The sequence below is a fragment of the Lytechinus pictus genome, chromosome 17 (assembly GCF_037042905.1).
Source record: "Lytechinus pictus isolate F3 Inbred chromosome 17, Lp3.0, whole genome shotgun sequence".
In the NCBI taxonomy this organism is placed as follows: Eukaryota; Metazoa; Echinodermata; class Echinoidea; order Temnopleuroida; family Toxopneustidae; genus Lytechinus; species Lytechinus pictus.
Window position 1 is genome coordinate 4,875,416 of NC_087261.1, and position 19,058 is coordinate 4,894,473.

The 19,058-nt window shown below is 36.8% G+C and overlaps 1 protein-coding gene across 4 annotated transcripts in view; it reads left to right on the plus strand.

Annotated features, from left to right (window-relative positions):
• LOC129280431 (RB1-inducible coiled-coil protein 1-like) overlaps positions 1-19,058 on the plus strand; it is a 42,895-nt gene extending 23,837 nt beyond the window's left edge. For 3 of the 4 annotated variants that reach the window (XM_064111798.1, XM_064111799.1, XM_064111800.1), the window contains exons 11-20: positions 989-1,129; positions 2,321-2,421; positions 3,427-5,527; positions 5,962-6,142; positions 6,723-6,924; positions 11,419-11,512; positions 13,190-13,245; positions 15,085-15,234; positions 16,057-16,108; positions 16,777-19,029. In XM_064111798.1, coding sequence (XP_063967868.1) covers positions 989-1,129; positions 2,321-2,421; positions 3,427-5,527; positions 5,962-6,142; positions 6,723-6,924; positions 11,419-11,512; positions 13,190-13,245; positions 15,085-15,234; positions 16,057-16,108; positions 16,777-16,872 — 3,174 coding nt within the window. In that variant the 3' untranslated portion in view covers positions 16,873-19,029. Of the gene's footprint in view, positions 1-988; positions 1,130-2,320; positions 2,422-3,426; positions 5,528-5,961; positions 6,143-6,722; positions 6,925-11,418; positions 11,513-13,189; positions 13,246-15,084; positions 15,235-16,056; positions 16,109-16,776 lie in introns of all 4 variants that reach the window. The other variant, XM_064111797.1, reaches the window with a different exon arrangement.

The window sequence follows — 19,058 nt, forward strand, 5'->3', positions numbered from 1 at the left end:
ATTATCATATTTCAGTAGCTATTAAAGTAATCTCATTTTTTCAATGTCTTAACATAATTATTTACAGTATTTTTTTATCATATTTTAGTAGCTAAGTTTAAATATTTTTATGTATTTTGCATCATGATATTATTGTAACTTTATATGTTTTTTATCCCTGTTAAATCAGGACATTGATGTAAAACAGCAATTTAGCTGATCTTTTTATCCTGAATAAATATTTTCTAATAAATAAATATATCTCATCCCACATTGTTTAATCCTAGACCCCGGTTATACATGTAGTCCACAGTTTAGCCCATTTATCATTTTGTCAAATTTCCAGTTGAGCTTTACCAATTTTGTCTAATATCCACTTTGTATGACACCATTTAGTCTTTGAGATTAGATGAACCGTTATTGAATCAAATTTTCACTTTACAATTGTAGAAAATAATAAGTAGACTAAACAGGTTTAGTCTATATGGCATATGAATTTCTAAGAAGTATATAATGTGGATATAAATCATGCCATGAAGTCTATTAGTCCTGAATGATCTGTGGCATGGAGCACAATGGCCTTTCAAACTATCATGACATAGGTAAATTGTCAATTCGTCTATCGCCAATTCGTCCACTCAGCACATTGTCTTCATTTAGTTTAATGCCATTTCATCCATCAACATTTTGTCGAACAACCATTTGGTCCTATCATCGCTTTGTCTAATCACCAGTTTGTCTATGACCATCTCGTCTCATAACCAGTTGGTCTAATGCCCTTATTTTCATTCATTTCGCCCAATTATCACTTAGCAGTCGGACCAACTGGTTATTAGACGAAATGGTCACTGAACGAAATGGCAATTAGACCATGTGGATAGCAGATGAACTGATGGTATACCAAGTGATAGTAGACGAGTTGGTAATTGGACAAACTGGCATTAGACCAATTGGAAATAAACCATGACATAATTACGATATTGAATATCCCTTTTTTTCTCATTGAAAGTGGTCTGGGAGGATTAGTGAGACATCAGTGTGTGAACATGCAGAAGAATTGAAGAGGAGAAAAGAGTTTGCTTCACTAATGCATAACCACTTCCTCAATGCACTCTTCCCTGGGTTCTATGAACTGCCTCCAACGTTTGCAGTAAGTACTAATTCATCCTCTGACAGATATTGAGAGGGTAAAACGACATTTGCTCCGGTCTTCAAGGGGAAATTTACCTTGACAAAAAGGTTATTGTCAAAATAGCAGAAAAAAAGAAGGTTTGAGAAAAATTCATCACAGAATAAAGAAGTTATTGGAATTTTAATTATTTGATTTTTGATGTCATATCCGAGCAGGTTTCCTACATATCGTTTGGTAAAAAATCAATGAAATGTCATTTTCTCAGAAAATTGAAATTGGTTTGTACTGTACCTTCAGTATAACAATACACAAATCATTTCCCACCTGTTCATAACAGAAAACAAATGTAAGTCATCGGGAACCATTACAAAATTGAAATTTATGCATTTTATATTACATAACACTTGGAGCAGATGCTCGTTTATGACGTCAGAAATCCAAAATTTAAAATTCTATAAACTTTCTTAATCTGTAATGGATTTTCCTCAAACCTTTGCCAATATTTTTCATTTTTTTCCCTGCTATTTTTGAAACAAAGTTTTCATCAGGGTGAACTTCCCCTTTGATATCTCAGAAGGTATATGTTTAGAGTAAGAATTGTATCGTTCAGAGTAATGTGAAGATGAGGATTGGGGTTTATCTAGTTTTAGAGACTAGGTTTTATGTGAGGCTTAACATGCAGACAATTGACACCAGTGAGAGATATTGAAAGAGAGTGAGTGGAATAAGGGGAAACAAATAAGGCTGAAAGAATATTGCATGGCGTAACATAAGAAACAAAACACAAAAGTGAATTATAGATTAATTTGGTCACATAAGGGTAGAGATGAACTCAATATGAAGTCCACATTCATTAAATTTCATGACTTTCTGAGAGTTTTGGTTTTTGTGAACAGATACAGTTCTTCTATGTAAATAAAAGAAAATGGTAGGAGATTAAAAAGATTGGTAGAAAAGGAAATTAGTTGAAATGAATTAGACTTTTATTCAATGAGGATCCAGAGATCAATGCTATATACAGTATATAGAATATTACTTAGTTTTATATACATATTGTACTGTAAAATGTAATTAAAGAAAATGTATACTTGTGTTCTTAATTGTGCAATTCTCATGCATTTCAGTTTGTTAACTGCAATCTGCGGATAATTTTGATACCATTTATCTATATAAGTTGTGTTTACGTATTTTTTTTTTTGCTTTATGTAGACCACACCCCCTGGTAACTATGACAACTCATTACCTAATATCATGGACAAAGATATTCTTCTACTCAGGGAAAAGGTGCCTGAATTAGCTGAAAGTCTAGAGTGAGTCATTAATTCTCCTGTCTTTAACCTGTTATCAACAGCAATTGGGTCGTTCTTGTTCAAAGCATATTGATGGAATGACAGAATTTATTGTAGTAAACAGTAAAGTGGTAATTTTCAAAGTTTCTTGTATATATTTTCCAATTATATCTAATATAATATGTTTGTTACACCTTTAGAGAGACTTAAATTGGTTGGATATTGAGATCTACATGTAGTACATGCTATACCTAAGCTAGAGTGGTGTAGAAATTTTGAAAATAATCCCATTGCTTTAAGACTTAACTATTTTTTGTTACTGGCAATGGTATGAAATTCATGCCAATAAAAGGTTTCACAAATTTACATACCCATAGATCTAGTGAATTTTGAATGTTTTATATTTAGATAGAGTAATATCCCTGTTTGTCTCTATTGTCTCTCTGATTTCTCCCCTTATTTTTGTCTCGCCTGCATAGCAGAGCGAGACTATCTTAGGCGCCACTTTTTCGACGGCGGCGGCATCATCAACATTGAAATCTTAACCGAGGTTAAGTTTTTTTAATTTCATCATAACTTAGAAAGTATATGGACCTAGTTCATGGAACTTGGACATAAGAGTAACCATGTATCCCTGAATATCTTGTGCGTGTATCAGGTCACATGACAAAGATCAAAGGTCATTTAAGGTCAATGAACTTTGGCCGTGTTGGAGGTATTTGTTGAATTGGCATCAGAACTTTGAAAGTTTATGGATCTACACATGTAGTTCATGAAACATAGACATAAGGGTAATCAAGTATGAATGAATGTTTTGCACATGTCTTAGGTCACATGATCTTGGTCAATGGTCATGTTGGGTCAATGGACGTAGTATTCTATTATCATATGAGTTTCTTCTTTTGTGAAAAATTATTCAATAGCTGTTTTCAAAGTCAGCACTGCTGCTATATTGAATCGCGTAATGCAGACGAGACTGCCAAAGGCGTTCCAATTGTTGCTACTTTTTTTTCCATTTTCTCCCAGGCTTCCATCCAATCAACACTTCTCATGTGTTACCTCACTACATACTAAGCAGCTGCCATCTCGTCCACTCTCGATAGAGATTGAAACTCAGACCGAACTCGTTTCCGAGGAACTTTCATGCCATCCTCCGCCCTCACCGCCTCCACAGCCTCTTACTGAAAACAACGCTGAAGCTATCTCTGATCAAACTTCAAAAGATAATGACTCTGATGGTGCAATTACACTCGAGGATGGCAAGGATCCGAGGGATAGACCAGGTTTAGAAAGTCAACTCAGCCAGCCAAGGCTGTTATCTCTTGACATGATCCAGACGAACGATATTATTCTGTCTCCAGACACGCCAGAGCTTGACGCAAAGTTTGAGTCCGTTTACAGGGATGCGCCTTTCTCGTCTCTGCTTCCCGAAGTCGACAGTGAGTTTCATTCGGCGATCGGTAGCCCCATGGATGAAGGTTTGGTGAAGAAGGCCAAGATGGATCAGATCCTGCCGGTTCTTAGACCCATGGAGGAGAACCAGACCCTGAAACAACAGCTCCAGGAGAGAGAAAAGATCCTGGAAGAGCTGGAAGAGAGGAAGATGGTCCTTGAGAAAAAGCTCAGCGATTCAGAATCCATGATTGGTGACCTGCAGGAAAGTGTAAGCACTCGGTCGCACCGTCTTGAGGAATCTGAGAACACCGTTGACTGCCTGAATGAGGTTGTTCAAGCACATGTTACGGAGCTTAGAACAAAGTGTGAAAGTATCAAGAAGTCTGTGGTAGACACCAGGCAACAGATGAAAATAGAGGTTCTAGAAGCAGTGGCTAAAATCACAGAATATTCAAACCAGGTCAGCAAAGATTCTGAGAGAAGACATGTAATCGCCATTCAAAAAGCCATTGATCAAACGCAAGCAGGACTGGAAAAAGAGAAGGAGGTGCTAAGCAAACAGATCTTTGATCTTAATGGACAGTTAGAGGTGGCTAATCAAAAACTGATGGACCTTGAATGCAAGGTCAGGGAGAAGGAGAGCAGTTCTGAGATGCTCAAGTCTAAATACCAACAAGACCTTGAGGAGGTGAAGACAAAGTTGGAAGAGGATGAGAAGCAGATGATTGCATCCATGAAGATGGAATTAGAGATGGAGATCACAGACTTGGAAGCAAACATAGAGGAGAAAGAGAAAGAAATAAGGCAGCTCCAAATAGAATCTGTTCAGAGGCAGCAGGAAACGACTGCAAAGCTCCAAGAAGAGAAGCTGCAGGAACTTGATAACCTGAGGAAGGAAATGGGGGCATTCCACAAGAGTGAGTTGAATAAACATGAAATGGCATTGCACAGCAGACATGTTGACGAGTTTGCTGACTTTAAGAAATCCAGTACATTGCAGACGGAGAGTGAGTTAGAAAAACAGAGAAAGCGTTTGATGGAGGAGCGCAGTGAAGTCATTAAAACGATGAAGAAAGAAGCAGAAGAGAGATTAAGGACAGCTAGGGAAGAGATGCAGGCATCTTGTCAGAAGACACTGGAAGAAGAACAGAAGCAAGGTCTAGATGCGATGGAAAAGCAGAAGAAAGAGATGGAGGAGAGAACCAAAGAAATTAATGATCAAAAGAAGAAGCATGAGGAAGAGATGAGGAAAATAGAAGACGAATGGAAGGAGAAGTTCCTGAAGGAGTTCCGCGAGTTAGAGGAATTGAATGAGAGGAGGATGGAAGAAGCAAGAAGGCAACATGAAGTGGAGATGGAAAGAAGACAGACGGAAGAAACACAAGGTATTGAGAGGATAAAAAAGGAGATGGAGAGCCAATTTGAGACAAGACTTGCTGAGGTGACATCCTCAAGAGATAAACATGAAGCCAAAGTGCAGAATCTTCAAGAAGTTCTATCACAACTCAAGGCGGAAACTTGTCAGAAGGAGGAGGAGCTTAATGCTAAGTGGGCGGAGTCTATCGCCGTGGAGAAAAGCAGTTGTGTGGAGGCTGCTGTGGAAGAGGAGAGGAAAGAGGGAGAGAAACGGTTAAGAGCTTTGAGGGAGAGACTGGAGGAGGAGAAACAGGAAGGTATCAGGATTGCAGTAGAGATGGCCAAGTTTGACCAAAGCCAGAATGATGCAGAACAGGTATAGAAAATAATCAAAATTTAAAGAAAATATTGTGTATGAAGTAGATTTGACCCTTGTATATATAATAATATCATCATTCCATTAGTTGACTAATGCCAAAGCCATTGTAATTATTAGAACAGATTTTGCAAAATGTTTTTTTCTCTTGTTTTAAGTAGAATGTCTTACAATTCAAGTAGATTTCTGTAGGTCTAAGAGATTAAAATTTGGCATGTTAGCTATGAGTAAGCCTACATTTTCATGACATAACTGGATATGAATAATGATGATGATCAACAGCATTTACATCACGCCATCTATCTGTAAAAAAGGAAGAAAATATCAAATGCGGCGGCTCGTCAATATGTCACACATAATACAGGTCTTACAGAATACAATGTATTATTTTGTAAAATCATTTTTTTTTTATACCATGTTTTCAACTTCTACAGACTGCATCCAGTTCTTCTACCGAGAGCACATCTTCAATGGCTTCCACCAGTCTATCGGCTAGTCAACAACAGGTGTCTTTCAACAAGGCTATTGCAAAGGTGGCTGCCACAAAGGATAAACGTATTGCAGAACTAGAGGCTAGAGAGAGGGAATCGATGGAGGAGCAGCGCAGATCTAAAGGTATGGGACTACATAATGATATACTGCATTTTGGCAAATTGGGAGGGGGGTTGATTGGGTTCATGACCTTTAAATGCAAACAACTATCATTCAAGATGGCAATTGCGAAGGTCTCTGCCACAAAGGATAAACATATTGCAGGGCTAGAGGCTAGAAAGAGGGAATTTGATTGAAGAGCAGCACAGATCTTAAAGTATTGGACTACATATTGATAAAATTTGGGTTGGGGGAATCATGAATTTTATATGTAAGCAGCATCCTACTTTAAATAAGGCATTTGTACATGCATGTCCAGCAAAGGATTTATCATTTTGCAGAACTAGAGATTAAAGAGTGGAAAATGATAATTGAGAACATATCTGCACTAAATATATGGGACTACATGATTTTAAACCGTCTTTTTGAGACGGAGGGGGTGCAGTATAATTGCATGCATGCAGTGCGCGGCACAAAGATTAATTTCGATGTCGGCTTTTTCCCATGAGGCATTGCAAATTTCTGCCTGTCCACTGAAACCAATAGGTGGCGCACTGTATTGTTAATCCACCAAATTATTCTTTCTCTTTGACATCGCCCACAGACACTATTGAGAAGCTATTGATGGACAAGACTGACCTTGATACGGAACTCAGAGCGGCCGTACTCAAGGCTCAAGAAAGGGAATGGCAGGCCATCAGGGAGAAAGAGAGACTTGAAGAACAGATGAGGAAGAGTGGGGATCTTGCTGCAGGGAACGAAGATGACAGGGGTAGTCCAGCCGAGATGGTAGTTTCTACACAAAGGTACAAGCTTAGAGATGGGTTTTCTGGAGTGTTTGGGTGGAAGATACTGTTGGAGTTTTCTGTAGCCCAGCTAAACCTAAAAGATTCCGCCCCGCCCCCCTCTACATTTTTCCAGATAAATACGCCGCACAAATTTTTTTATCAGCGCCACTCGCTGTTTACTTTCAAATCTCGCACAACTTTTGAGACCAAATTTGCAATGCCCTGGTACGCGGTTAAGAAATAACGCATCATTATGTAAATGAATGTCAGACCCAAAATTGCTCAAAAACGTGAATTCATGTACAAATCCAATGCAAATTGTGTATTTAGCCAAAATTCATAAATGTATCATTTTTGTCTCACCTGCATAGCAGAGTGAGACTATAGGCGCCGCTTTTCCGACGGCGACGGCGGCGGCGGCGACGGCGGCGTCAACACCAAATCTTAACCTGAGGTTAAGTTTTTGAAATGACAGCATAACTTAGAAAGTATATGGACCTAGTTCATGAAACTTGGCCATAAGGTTAATCAAGTATTACTGAACATCCTGCCTGAGTTTCATGTCACATGACCAAGGTCAAAGGTCATTTAGGGTCAATGAACTTAGACCATGTTGGGGGAATCAACATCAAAATCTTAACCTAAGGTTAAGTTTTTGAAATGTCATCATAACTTAGAAAGTATATGGACCTAGTTCATGAAACTTATACATAAGGTTAATCAAGTATCACTGAACATCCTGCATGAGTTTCACATCACATGACCAAGGTCAAAGGTCATTTAGGGTCAATGAACTTTGGCCGAATTGGGGGTATCTGTTGAATTACCATCATAACTTTGAAAGTTTATGGATCTGATTCATGAAACTTGGACATAATAGTAAGCAAGTATTACTGAACATCCTGTGCAAGTTTCAGGTCACATGATCAAGGTCAAAGGTCATTTAGGGTCAATGAACTTTGGCAAAATTGGGGTATTTGTTGAATTACAGCCATAAATTTGAAAGTGTGTTGGTCTAGTTCGTAAAACTTGGACATAATAGTAATCAAGTATCACTGAACATCCTGTGCGAGTTTCAGGTCACATGATCAAGGTCAAAGGTCATGTAAGGTCAAAGAACTTTGGCCACGTTGGGGGTATTTGTTGAATTGCCATCATATCTCTATAAGTGTATTGGTCTAGTTCATAAAACGTGGAAATAAGAGTAACCAAGTATCACTGAACATCTTGTGCGAGTTATAGTAGTTTTCAAAATCAGCACTGCTGCTATATTGAATCGCGTGATGCAGGTGAGACGGCCAGAGGCATTCCACTTGTTTCTACTTTAACTGATTAAACTTAATTTATTTTGTCTTGTTTATGATCAGAATGAAGTCTGCAATGATTTCCATTGAATAAAACAACAAAAAACAAAAATTCTAAGAACAAAGAAATACATAAAAATAAAAAAAAATAAATAAAATACATTAGAAAAAAATTGCGATACAAAATTTTTTTAAAGTACATTTGATCGGGATCCTACAAACAGTCAATTAATAAAATATTAGCAGTTTTGGGACCGTATGATAGTTGATTAGAGCAAATGTTTTATTTCATGCATAAATTGGCATAATTAATTCATTAAATAAAAAATCTTGTTATTTAAAAAAAAATTAACAAACAGCCTTGCAGATTTTATCGCACACTACCACTGTGCAAATTTTTGCGCCGATCGAAGGCCGAGATCTCAGGAGGGGCGCAATCGGTTGTTTCAGTGAAAGTCTCAAATGTAGTTATGTAGTTGTTGGAAATTAGGCTTTAATGGGAGATAGTTGGACCTACTCAACCTATGGGACCTTGCTGATTCCTAATTAAAACAAGTGGGAATCAGGTAAGTCATTTATCAATGACTAAGAGCTGAGGGTGAGACATTAGTTTTACCCACTGCTTCCTTAACCCTAAAATGGCCGGGGGGGGTTGAATCAACCCCCCCCTCAACATTTTCTGCGATCATTCCGCCGCGCGAAATTTTTTGACCGCGCCACTCACAGAGTTTATACTTTTAAGTCTCGCGCATCTTTTGAGACCAAATTTGCGACGCCCGGGTACGCGGTTCCGAAATTACGCAACATTTTGTAAGTGCATGTCAGACCAAAAATTGTTCCAAAACGTGATTTTGTGTACAAAGTCAATGCAAATTGAGTTTTCTCATCTTATTCATAAAGATATGATTATTTCTACTTTAAACAGCTGAAAGCAATTGATTTTAGCATAATTATGCTTCAAAAAGGTTGTGCAATAAATCTGGTGAAAAAAACAAAGAAAAACAAAAGGTTGAAAAACAAAGAAATACATAAGAAATTCATAAAACAATAAAATACATAAGAAATTGATTTCCAAACCGAAGTTTTTTTCAATTGCCATTGTTAAGAATGCTACAAAGAATATTTTTACCAAAAATTAGCATTCTAGGAGCTTTATTTAGTGAATTAGAGCAAAAAGTATGATTTATGCATAAATTAGCATAATTAATTCATATAAAATAAAATCTCATTATTTTGGAAAATTTTACCATACAGCCTTGTAGATTACATCGCACACTACCAGCGTGCAAATTTTTGCGGCGCTCACGCGATCGGCGGCCGAGATCTCAGGGGGGGGTTGAATCAACCCCCCCCCCCCCCCCCCCCCGGCCACAGAACAGCCAAAAAAGCCCGGCCTAGTTAGGGTTAAAGCTAAATGAAAGTAGTTGCAGTAAAACACTAATTTCGTGAGAAAGTCTGTAAAACCAAGGTTAAAGGGGAATCCAGCCTTGGCCATAAAATGTTGTGTTGGGAAGAAGAAAAATAAATTTAACAGAATGGTGAAAGTTTGAAAGAAATCGGACAAGCAATAAGAAAGTTATAGCTGCTTTAAAATTGAGATCACTAATGCTATGTAGATTTCAAATTGGCAACTGGGTAAGTAAATTATGACAAGGGGCAAGGACAACTTTCCCATAGGCCATGTACTTTATTATCAGGGATTTGTGGTTTTCTCCTAAGTACCCATTTCCCTGGGGCAGTAATCTAAATATAACCCAGGGAGTATATTGTTTTATGTCCTCATGAAAGAAAAATATAATTTGAAATAAAACTTTTGGGAAAAATGACATTTTAGCCAGAATATGTATTGGAGTACATGGAAGAGTAGTCCTTGCCTTACATCACTATGACATCACACATGCGGCCAATTTGAAGTCTCCATGGGTATAGTGATTACCAATATTTACAACTTTTAAAAATTCATAACTTTCTTGTTGTTTGTCCAATATTGTTCAAACTTTCACCAATCACCTTGACTGATTTTTCTTTTCCTCACAAAAACAGGTTTTTATTTGGGTTGGATTCCCCTTTAAGTATGACTATATCATCGTGGATCTAGATCTGGTACAGTTACATAAATTGAACTTTGTGAAATCATAAAATCTAAGCTGAAATACGATCACACTGAAGATCGCCAACACAGATAGGCACACGTGGGACAGCGTAATATTATTGCTGGAATAAAGACCCGACGGAAGTGACCGAATCCGCGCTTATTTTGCTTATTTCTCAGCAATTACACAATTTCTTCCAGAATCCTTTGGCACATATTTTGTATTCATACAAACAGACACTTGGGTGGTCATTATATTAGATTCTGTAAAAAGTCATTTTGAGATCGTTACCAGAACTGGAATTTACCTTTAATAATAATAAATTGGACTTATATCATTCCAATTCCACTCTGTATTGTGCTCAAGGTGATTCAAAAAAAAAAATGAAGGAAATTAAGGAGAACTGAACGTAAATGTTTTCAGCTGTTTTTTATTCAAAGTTTCATAAGTCAACATTGATGTATTCAGGAAGGATGTTCCATTACTTAGAGGATGAGTGGACAAATGATCTACCCCCCCCCCCCAAGATTTTGAAAGTTTGGGGGTAACGGGAGAATTGGAAGGGGAGGAATGTGAGGATCTTGAGGGGTGTGGTTTTCAATTGATAGAAGTACTGCAAAGAATTATGATGGTGGGCCCCAAGTCTGCGCACCTAACATGAATTTCTTCTTATTTCACAAAATCTTTCAATTAATAATGTTCCTTACATTATTAAGAGTAAGTGTACCAAATTTCTCATTAAAAAATGAAAGAAAATATAGGATTTTCTTGAAAAAACCTCGGGCAGTCATTTTCAGATTGAAAAAAAAATGATACCCCATGTCTGCGCACTCATTCACTTTGCACACGAATTAGGGATTTTGATGAGAAAGGCTGCATTTTGAGGCCGTCACATGAAATGCCCTAAATTCATTATCTTTCCACCATTTTGAGTCAGATTTTTTTATGAATACCTGTCTATGTATTGCATGTTTAAAGTTCGTGCTTGTTGCGTATCTTCTTTTATTAGAATCGCGCAGATACGCATGTGCGCAGACAAGGGGGACTGCGCAGACTTGGGGGAACTTGCCATACCATATACAATGTCATGATACTGATTGTTTTGTTCCTTGCAGTGATGGTCTGATGGAGATTACTGAAACAAGAGACCAACTCAAAGCTCTACTTCATACCAAAGAACAAGAATGCAGCACTCTCAAAAGACAACTGGTATGGAAGATTCTTATTTTCTCTTATATCACACTTTTGCTTCCTACTCTTAATTGTTCCTGAATCTATTACTATTATATTTGTACTTTTTCTCTTTCGTTCTTTCTTTTTTTTCTTTCACTGCGCCTTGGGCACTCTGCCGAGTGGATTTGGCGCATTACAAATCACATATATTATTATCATATATTATTAAATTATATTTATTATGTTAACATAATTGTGAATGTATTACACTTACATGTATAGTGCTCTGTGCTCATGTATCATACCATGATTTGATGTACACCCCTGTAATACATGTACATGTATTTCATTCAATTTTTTAACCATAAATGTAGGCGCCGCTTTTCTGACGGAGGCGTCGTCAACATCAAATCTTAACCAGAGGTTAAGTTTTTAATTGACATCATAAATTAGAAAGTATATGGACCTAGTTCATGAAACTTGAACGTAAGGTTAATAAAGTATTACTGAACATCTTGCTTGGGTTTCAGGTCACATGACCAAGGTTAAAGGTCATTTAGGGTCAATGAACTTAGACCATGTTGGGGGAATCAACATCAAAATCTTAACCTAAGGTTTAGTTTTTGAAATGACATCATAACTTAAAAATTATATGGACCTAGTTCTTGAAACTAGGACATAAGGGTAATGAATTATTAATTTTCAGGTCACATGACCAAGGTCAAAGGTCATTTAGGGTCAATGAACTTTGGCCATGTTGGGGGTATTTGTTGGATTACCATCGTAATTTTGAAAGTTTATGGATCTAGTTCCTAAAACTTTAACATAAGACTAATCAAGTATCACAGAACATTCCGTGCGAGTTTCTGGTCATTTGACCATGGTCAAAGATCATTCAAGGTCAATGAACTTTGGCTATGTTGAGGGTAATTGTTTAATTGCCAACATAACTTTGAAAGTTTATGGATACAGTTCATGAAATGTAGATATAGGGGTAATCAAGTATCACGGATTCTTGCACAACTCTTATGTCACATGATCAAGGTAGAATGTCATCTAGGGTTAAGGAAGGTAGAATGGTGTCTTTTTTTATTTTATAGTTATTTTCAAAGTCAGCACTGCTGCTATATTGAATCGCGTAATGCAGGCAAGACTGCCAGAGGCGCTCCGTTTGTATGGTGTAAAGCAGAGGTTTCCGTTAGTTTTGCCCTTCACTGTGACATCGTCTGAGAACGTTCTATTCTGATTTTTCTCTCCAGGCCATTCCCTTATAACTGACCTTCCTGGAGAGATGGGTCTCTTTTCTAATTCATAGTCATACTACTCTCAAATGCTAATTGCTTGAGCAGTGTGTGAAGTGCATTCAGGTCTAGATAGACAAAAAAGTTGATTATTTAAAGGAAATGCCCTTTATTTTCATGATATTATTCCTAAAATGAATTCCAAGAAAGATCAATAATGTATAAGTTTCACTGGTCCTAGTAACTGAAATAGTTTCCCTATCAATGTCCGTTCATATTCTTCAGTATGAGTATTTAAAAATCAAGCTAAAAACCTATTTGTTTTCTCAGTAATATTTCCTTAATACAATTGTAAGCACTTGGAAAGTAGAATTTACTGTTAAGTTATGTTTTATTATAAAGTCCTTTGAGCATGTTCAACAAAAAAGCAAAAGCGCTGTATAAATGCTTTAATTTTGTATTTTTTTTTCAGATCCATATGAGAACATCATCACCTGGTGGTAGGATGGAGAAAGTAGCAATCTCAGAGTAAGTTTCTTAACATTTGTTTTAAGAAAACTTCTCTCTGCCATTCTGATTACCCGTGTAGACCATCTAATTGGACAGCTCTGTGTCATTAGGCAGCTTAGTTAGCACAAATAAAATAGATTCTCCCTTTAAACTAATTTTCAGGACCCTGTGTTACAAAGACTTATGATTGATGCAATCAACCACAACTATGGAAAGCCAACAAGGTCAACATATGAAATGCATGTTTGTTCAAAATGTTTTCTAGATATGATGTATAACTCGTACAGTCATTGTCTTGACAGTTCGATGTGCTCCTCTTTGTTTACAAAGGACATCGTTCAAATTTCCTATATGAACAATTATTACATTGATGGACTTCCATTTAGGTTAGGTTGATCGGATCAGTCACAACTCTTTGTAACATGGGCCTAAGGCACTCATGAATTTGAGATCAACTGAGGTATAAGAATGTTCGCAAAGATTGTGATGATATATCAAGGAAGTAGGAGAAGGGAGAGGGGTGAAAAGCATACTTTGCCTCAAAATAGATTCTTTCAAGACATATAGGCCCGAATTCACAAAGGTGGTTTTGAAAACCCCGGTTGAGTCCATGGTTTATGCAGATTTCCTGTATAAATTACGCTTATTTTACCACGTATATCAAAATATGTCTAATGCTGATGTGCGCTTTTGTCACAGTGTGCCAAATTGACGCCTGTTGCCGTGGTTATCCACGCTATTTTATTCACGAGTCCACTGTTTTGAATTCATGAGTCCACTCTTCAAACAGTGGACTCATGAATAAAATAGCGTATCTAACCATGGTAACAGGCGTCAATTTGGCGCACTGCGACAAAAGCGCGCATCAGAATTGGACATTTTTTTATACGCGTGCCAGATACGCGCTAAATTAAGCGTAATGCATACAGGAAATCTGCATAAACCATGGACTCAACCGTGGGTTTTCAAAACCACCTTTGTGAATTCGGGCCATAATGTGTGAGTAAAAAAAAAAACCTGACACCTCACAAATCCCTAAAAATATGTCATGAATGTAAATTATCATACATCCGATTGATACTTGTCAGTAAAAACTCAATTACATGCATACAATCATAGTTCCTAGTCCAGTTTGCACCTCTAAATCTGATACAGAATGCAAAGTACTCCTACTCTACCCTTCATATAAGACATGATTCAGATGTAGTGGCAGAGGCTCTTTCATTGCCTGATTTGGCAGAAACCAGTCCAGCGGAAGATATTTTTGTTACATCTATATTATTACTGTTATAATCCACTCCAATACTTCCTAACTGGGATATCTTAAACCCAATAGGTAAGAAAATAGATTACATGGCATTATATGAATGTTAGATCGTTTGAGTTGTATTTAAAGCCATTAATGGACAGGGACGTAGACAAGGCTGGTAAGTCTCGAGTCTGATGGAGAAAATCTTCTCCCATAGACTTTTTACACGTGAATCGACCCAAGGCCTAGGCCAAGGCTGGCGAAATGTGACCTGGGCCCGTCTTACAAAGAGTTGCGTTTGATTCGATCAACCACAACTGTGGAAAGCCAGCAACGTCAACATGTAAAATTCATCTTATTTTCTAGATAAGATGTATATTCATAAATTCATTTTTTTCTTGACAATCATGCGTGCTTCTCTTTGTTCACAAAGTACATTTGTTCAAATTTTCTAAAGAAAAAATTACGACAGTGATGGATTTCCAAAAAGTTACGATTGATTGGATCAATCATAAGTCTTTGTGAGACGGGGCCAAGGAATACATCCCTCTTAATGAATTATTTATAAAAAAGATCTTCTCAATTGTTTGGGGTTTTCTTCTTGACAGTATCAGTCTTGGAGATTTGGTGTTCATCGTTTTTCAAGAAGGACAGGAGAACTACATGGTGTACAGTCTAGAACCAACCCTGTACTTCCTACACACTGAATCACTGAGTGCTCTAGGTCTCAGATCAAAGGGACAAGCTGTAGCAAAGTTGTAAGTTTCAATTCAATTTCAGTTGATTAATTTATGATATACATGTAAACATAGAAACATTTCCTCATTTTCTCATATTACTGGTGGGTGTTTCATAAAGCTGTTTGTAAGATAGGAATGACTTTACACACAGTTTGTGGCCCCTTCTTGTGCTAGATGATACATTCCTATGTCATTCATTTAGGAAATAAGAACATGTTCCAGTCGTTGGTAAAGATGTGCGTAACTTTACGAGCAGCTCTATGAAACACCCACCTGGCAGATTCCCCACCTCTGTCTCTATTTGTCTCTCTCTTCTCACTATATTTCTTTTTCTCCTTGTCTGTCTTTTTCTTGTTTTTTCTTTATTGTTTTCCTTCTCTCTCTTCTCTCTATATCTCTTCTCTGTCTGTATCTCTCTTTATTTTTATATCTGTTTCTATACCTTTCTTTACACCCCTTTATATCTATCTATTTCTTCTTTTTTATCTATTTCTTTCTTTACCTATTTTTTCTATCCCTTCTCATCTCCTCTCTGACTTCTTATAGCATTGATGCCCCCCCCCTTCTCCTTCATATTTATTGGCCTTGACATCACCCCCCCCCCCTCCCCATGTATGGTGAGGAAGGGGTGAGGTAAAAAAAAACATGTGAATGAAATCTTTGAAATTTTAAACTTATACAATAACATGTAATTATGATTATGAAATGTAATTCATCACGAAATGGCAATGTCATTGTATACAGTACCTCAGGTATATTAAAGCATTCAAATGTCCAATAAATTTCATTATATTGACTGTTTACATTCTCCCTTGTCTTTCTCATTCTTTTATCATAAAGCAGTTGGATCATTGCTCGTATTACTGATAAGGAATACTGCCAAGCTAAGAAGGTGAGAATCTGCATTGTTTCTTAGTTACTTTATGGATTATTATAACCCTCATCCTTACAGCTTAACAGGTCCCTTCATCAAACTGAATCTTCTTGTTAATGATTGTAATTATAAAAGTGAATCTGCAATGACCACAGTGATCAGTTAGATTCGCAGGACATTGAATGTGTGTATTCTTTTGATATGTGCAGTTTGATAAATAATTATAAAACCACTTTCCTATCAGCTGTCATTCATCAAAGTCCAATAATTATTTCCATGCTGTATATTCTAAAGTTATATGTTTGACTTAAAAATATGTCCTATTAAACTTTAGCATGTAATTACCTGGGTTTTTTTTTTTTGTTTTTTTTTTTGTTCCTTGGGTTAGAAGTTAGCTTTTGTTAAAGTTTGGTTGTTGTTTTTGTTTACAAATTCGCAAATGGGCCTTTTAAAAAATAGGGATATGATTACAGTCATGTAGAATAGAAGATGTAGTGTTGCATCCTTTACCGTTTGTTGGCTCATCTGAGTTGGCAGGAATAGTTTTCGCTGATGGAGAAGAGTGTTCATATTAATATATTAATCATCTTTCTGGATGAATCGATATTGTTGTCAGTTTTAAAAGGGATTTGAGGTATTGATGTCGAGTAGTAATCGTTATTTGATTTTTTGTATCTGTTTCCCAGGCCCAGAATAGATTCAAGGTTGCAGTGGGTACCAAGTTCTACCGTGTCAAGGCAATACGCTACGACCCTAAAGTGGAGCATGTCCCTCGGAAGTGATCAATATACCTTGTCGGTCTATTCACTCCAAGAATCTTAATACCCTCTCACAGGCAAAATTTTCCTTAACCCCATAACATAGGTGGGGTCAATTGGCAAGTTAGCCCTAACTATATAGCACAGGGTTAAGCTTAGCCCTCTTTCTTTTCTTGTAACCTTTATGCAAAGTGGGCCTACCCCACTTGAAGTATGGGATTGTTTGGTCCTGGAAAATATGGTTAGCCGAGCAAATTTAGCCGGTTAATTGCCAGGCAGTTGTGGCATTAAGTTTGGGGTTAAGAGTCATCATGAGAGAAGAAGCCTGGCCAAGGCGAGGACGGTGTTTGATGTATGCCCTCAGGGCAACTGTGCCAGCACTGTCGTCAGAGATAAGAGCTCTGGGGAGCGTTTCATCAATATTTTAATCCGACAAATTGTCAGATCTGACATCTTTCCATGATTTTGATTGGCAGAGAGGCACTGTTCCTATGGTAACTGTCGGATAAAATGGGACTTGTCGGATAAAACGTCCGACAAGTCCTTTCATGAAACGCCCCCCCAGGAATGGTGACTGCTAGTCAAAGATTAATTGATGTAGTGTGAGAAAGGTAAGTATTTTCTTCGCCGGGTTAGGGGGAACATTTGGCCTGTGCGAAAAGGAAAATTTATAGTACGGGCTTAATTAAGGATAATATGGAGTGAAAGATAGTCTAGGTTTAACTCTTTGCTTACTAAGTTTGACTAGAGTCACTTCCAATAGACTGCCAAGTTCGACTCAAGTCACAATCTATACACAATACACACAGAGTGCATTAAGTCTATTGTCCATACACACATACACTATAGAGATGTGCGAATCGCACTGTACAGTGTACAGATAAAAACTTATCTTAACAATAAAACCATTCAAAAGCTATTGTGATTTGGATTAACATAGTCCATGCAAACCTCTCTGAGGGTTGCAGCTCAAAATAAATGTGGCAAAAGAGGGATTATGTCTGTGGTACATGTAGGCAAAGAGTTAAAAAGATGCTGTGAGAATGTATTATGTTCCCTGTTGAAGAAGGCCTTTGGGAATTGAAGAATCCAGCATTTTGGTTGAGGGGATAAACACTGTTTCATCAGCGTAAACATTCCTAAGGGTCATTTCGCAAAGCTTTCTATAAATGATAGTAATTAGGAGCTTGCTCACCCACTACTTTTGGTATCACAAGTCAAACTTGCTCTCTATGATAATGCAGCACTATTACAATGGCTTGAGTTTCTTTTTACCTCACACAAGTAAATTGGTTGTAAAATCTAAATAATATTCCAGTTAATGTTTGTTCCAAAAAAGGACAATGACATTTGATCCCATAATCTTTCTTATGCTGTATTTTATTAATGCTTTCTTTCATTCATTATGTGATTTAGCACCTTTCAACGTTTGATGGAAATGGTGCTGTAAACTGTAAAAATGTAATGACTTGCATTATTATTGTATAACAAACATGCAGTCTTTCATTCTTTATCATATTAACACAAATGTGATTATCTAGATGTAGATAACCATCAGAACATGTTCATTACAAAACATTTTTGAAAATTCAATACCATTATATTGGCATGGTAAAATTTTCTTGATTATTTAATAAATCTTAATCTACATGTAAATTTACACCCAATTTTTCCTAGATCTTAGATATCAGAAATAAGAGGGGAAAATACTCTTTGAGTGTAAGGATATAGTTTGGGGTATTTAAGAAACTTATCATCACTGATACTACAACAATACTACAACTTTATTTGCTTACATAGCACTCTCTATGTTAATTGTACTCAAAGATGAAGACAATTATGTAGCTAAAGCCCTTTACATTGTTCAAATCAAAATTGAAGAATAAATGCCATTTTCTAATTAAGACAATGGCTAATTTACAAAGTATTCACATTCAAATGCATTCTACTAGTCATCATATCATATACCAACCTTTTTTTTCTGTAATGAGAATGGCCGATCATGATTGCTAAGAAACAAATTCATTTGAAGCCACTTTCAGTCATCCTTATAGCTACTGGACTAACAGTAGGATATGTATGTTAAAAATATGTCAGTTGCAGCAACTGTACTTAAGATGTGCTTATTGTATTTGCTTATATATATATCTGAAATAAACTGCTGGAAACTGCCTTGTAACGAGCCATTTTAAGTAAAGTATTAACTCATT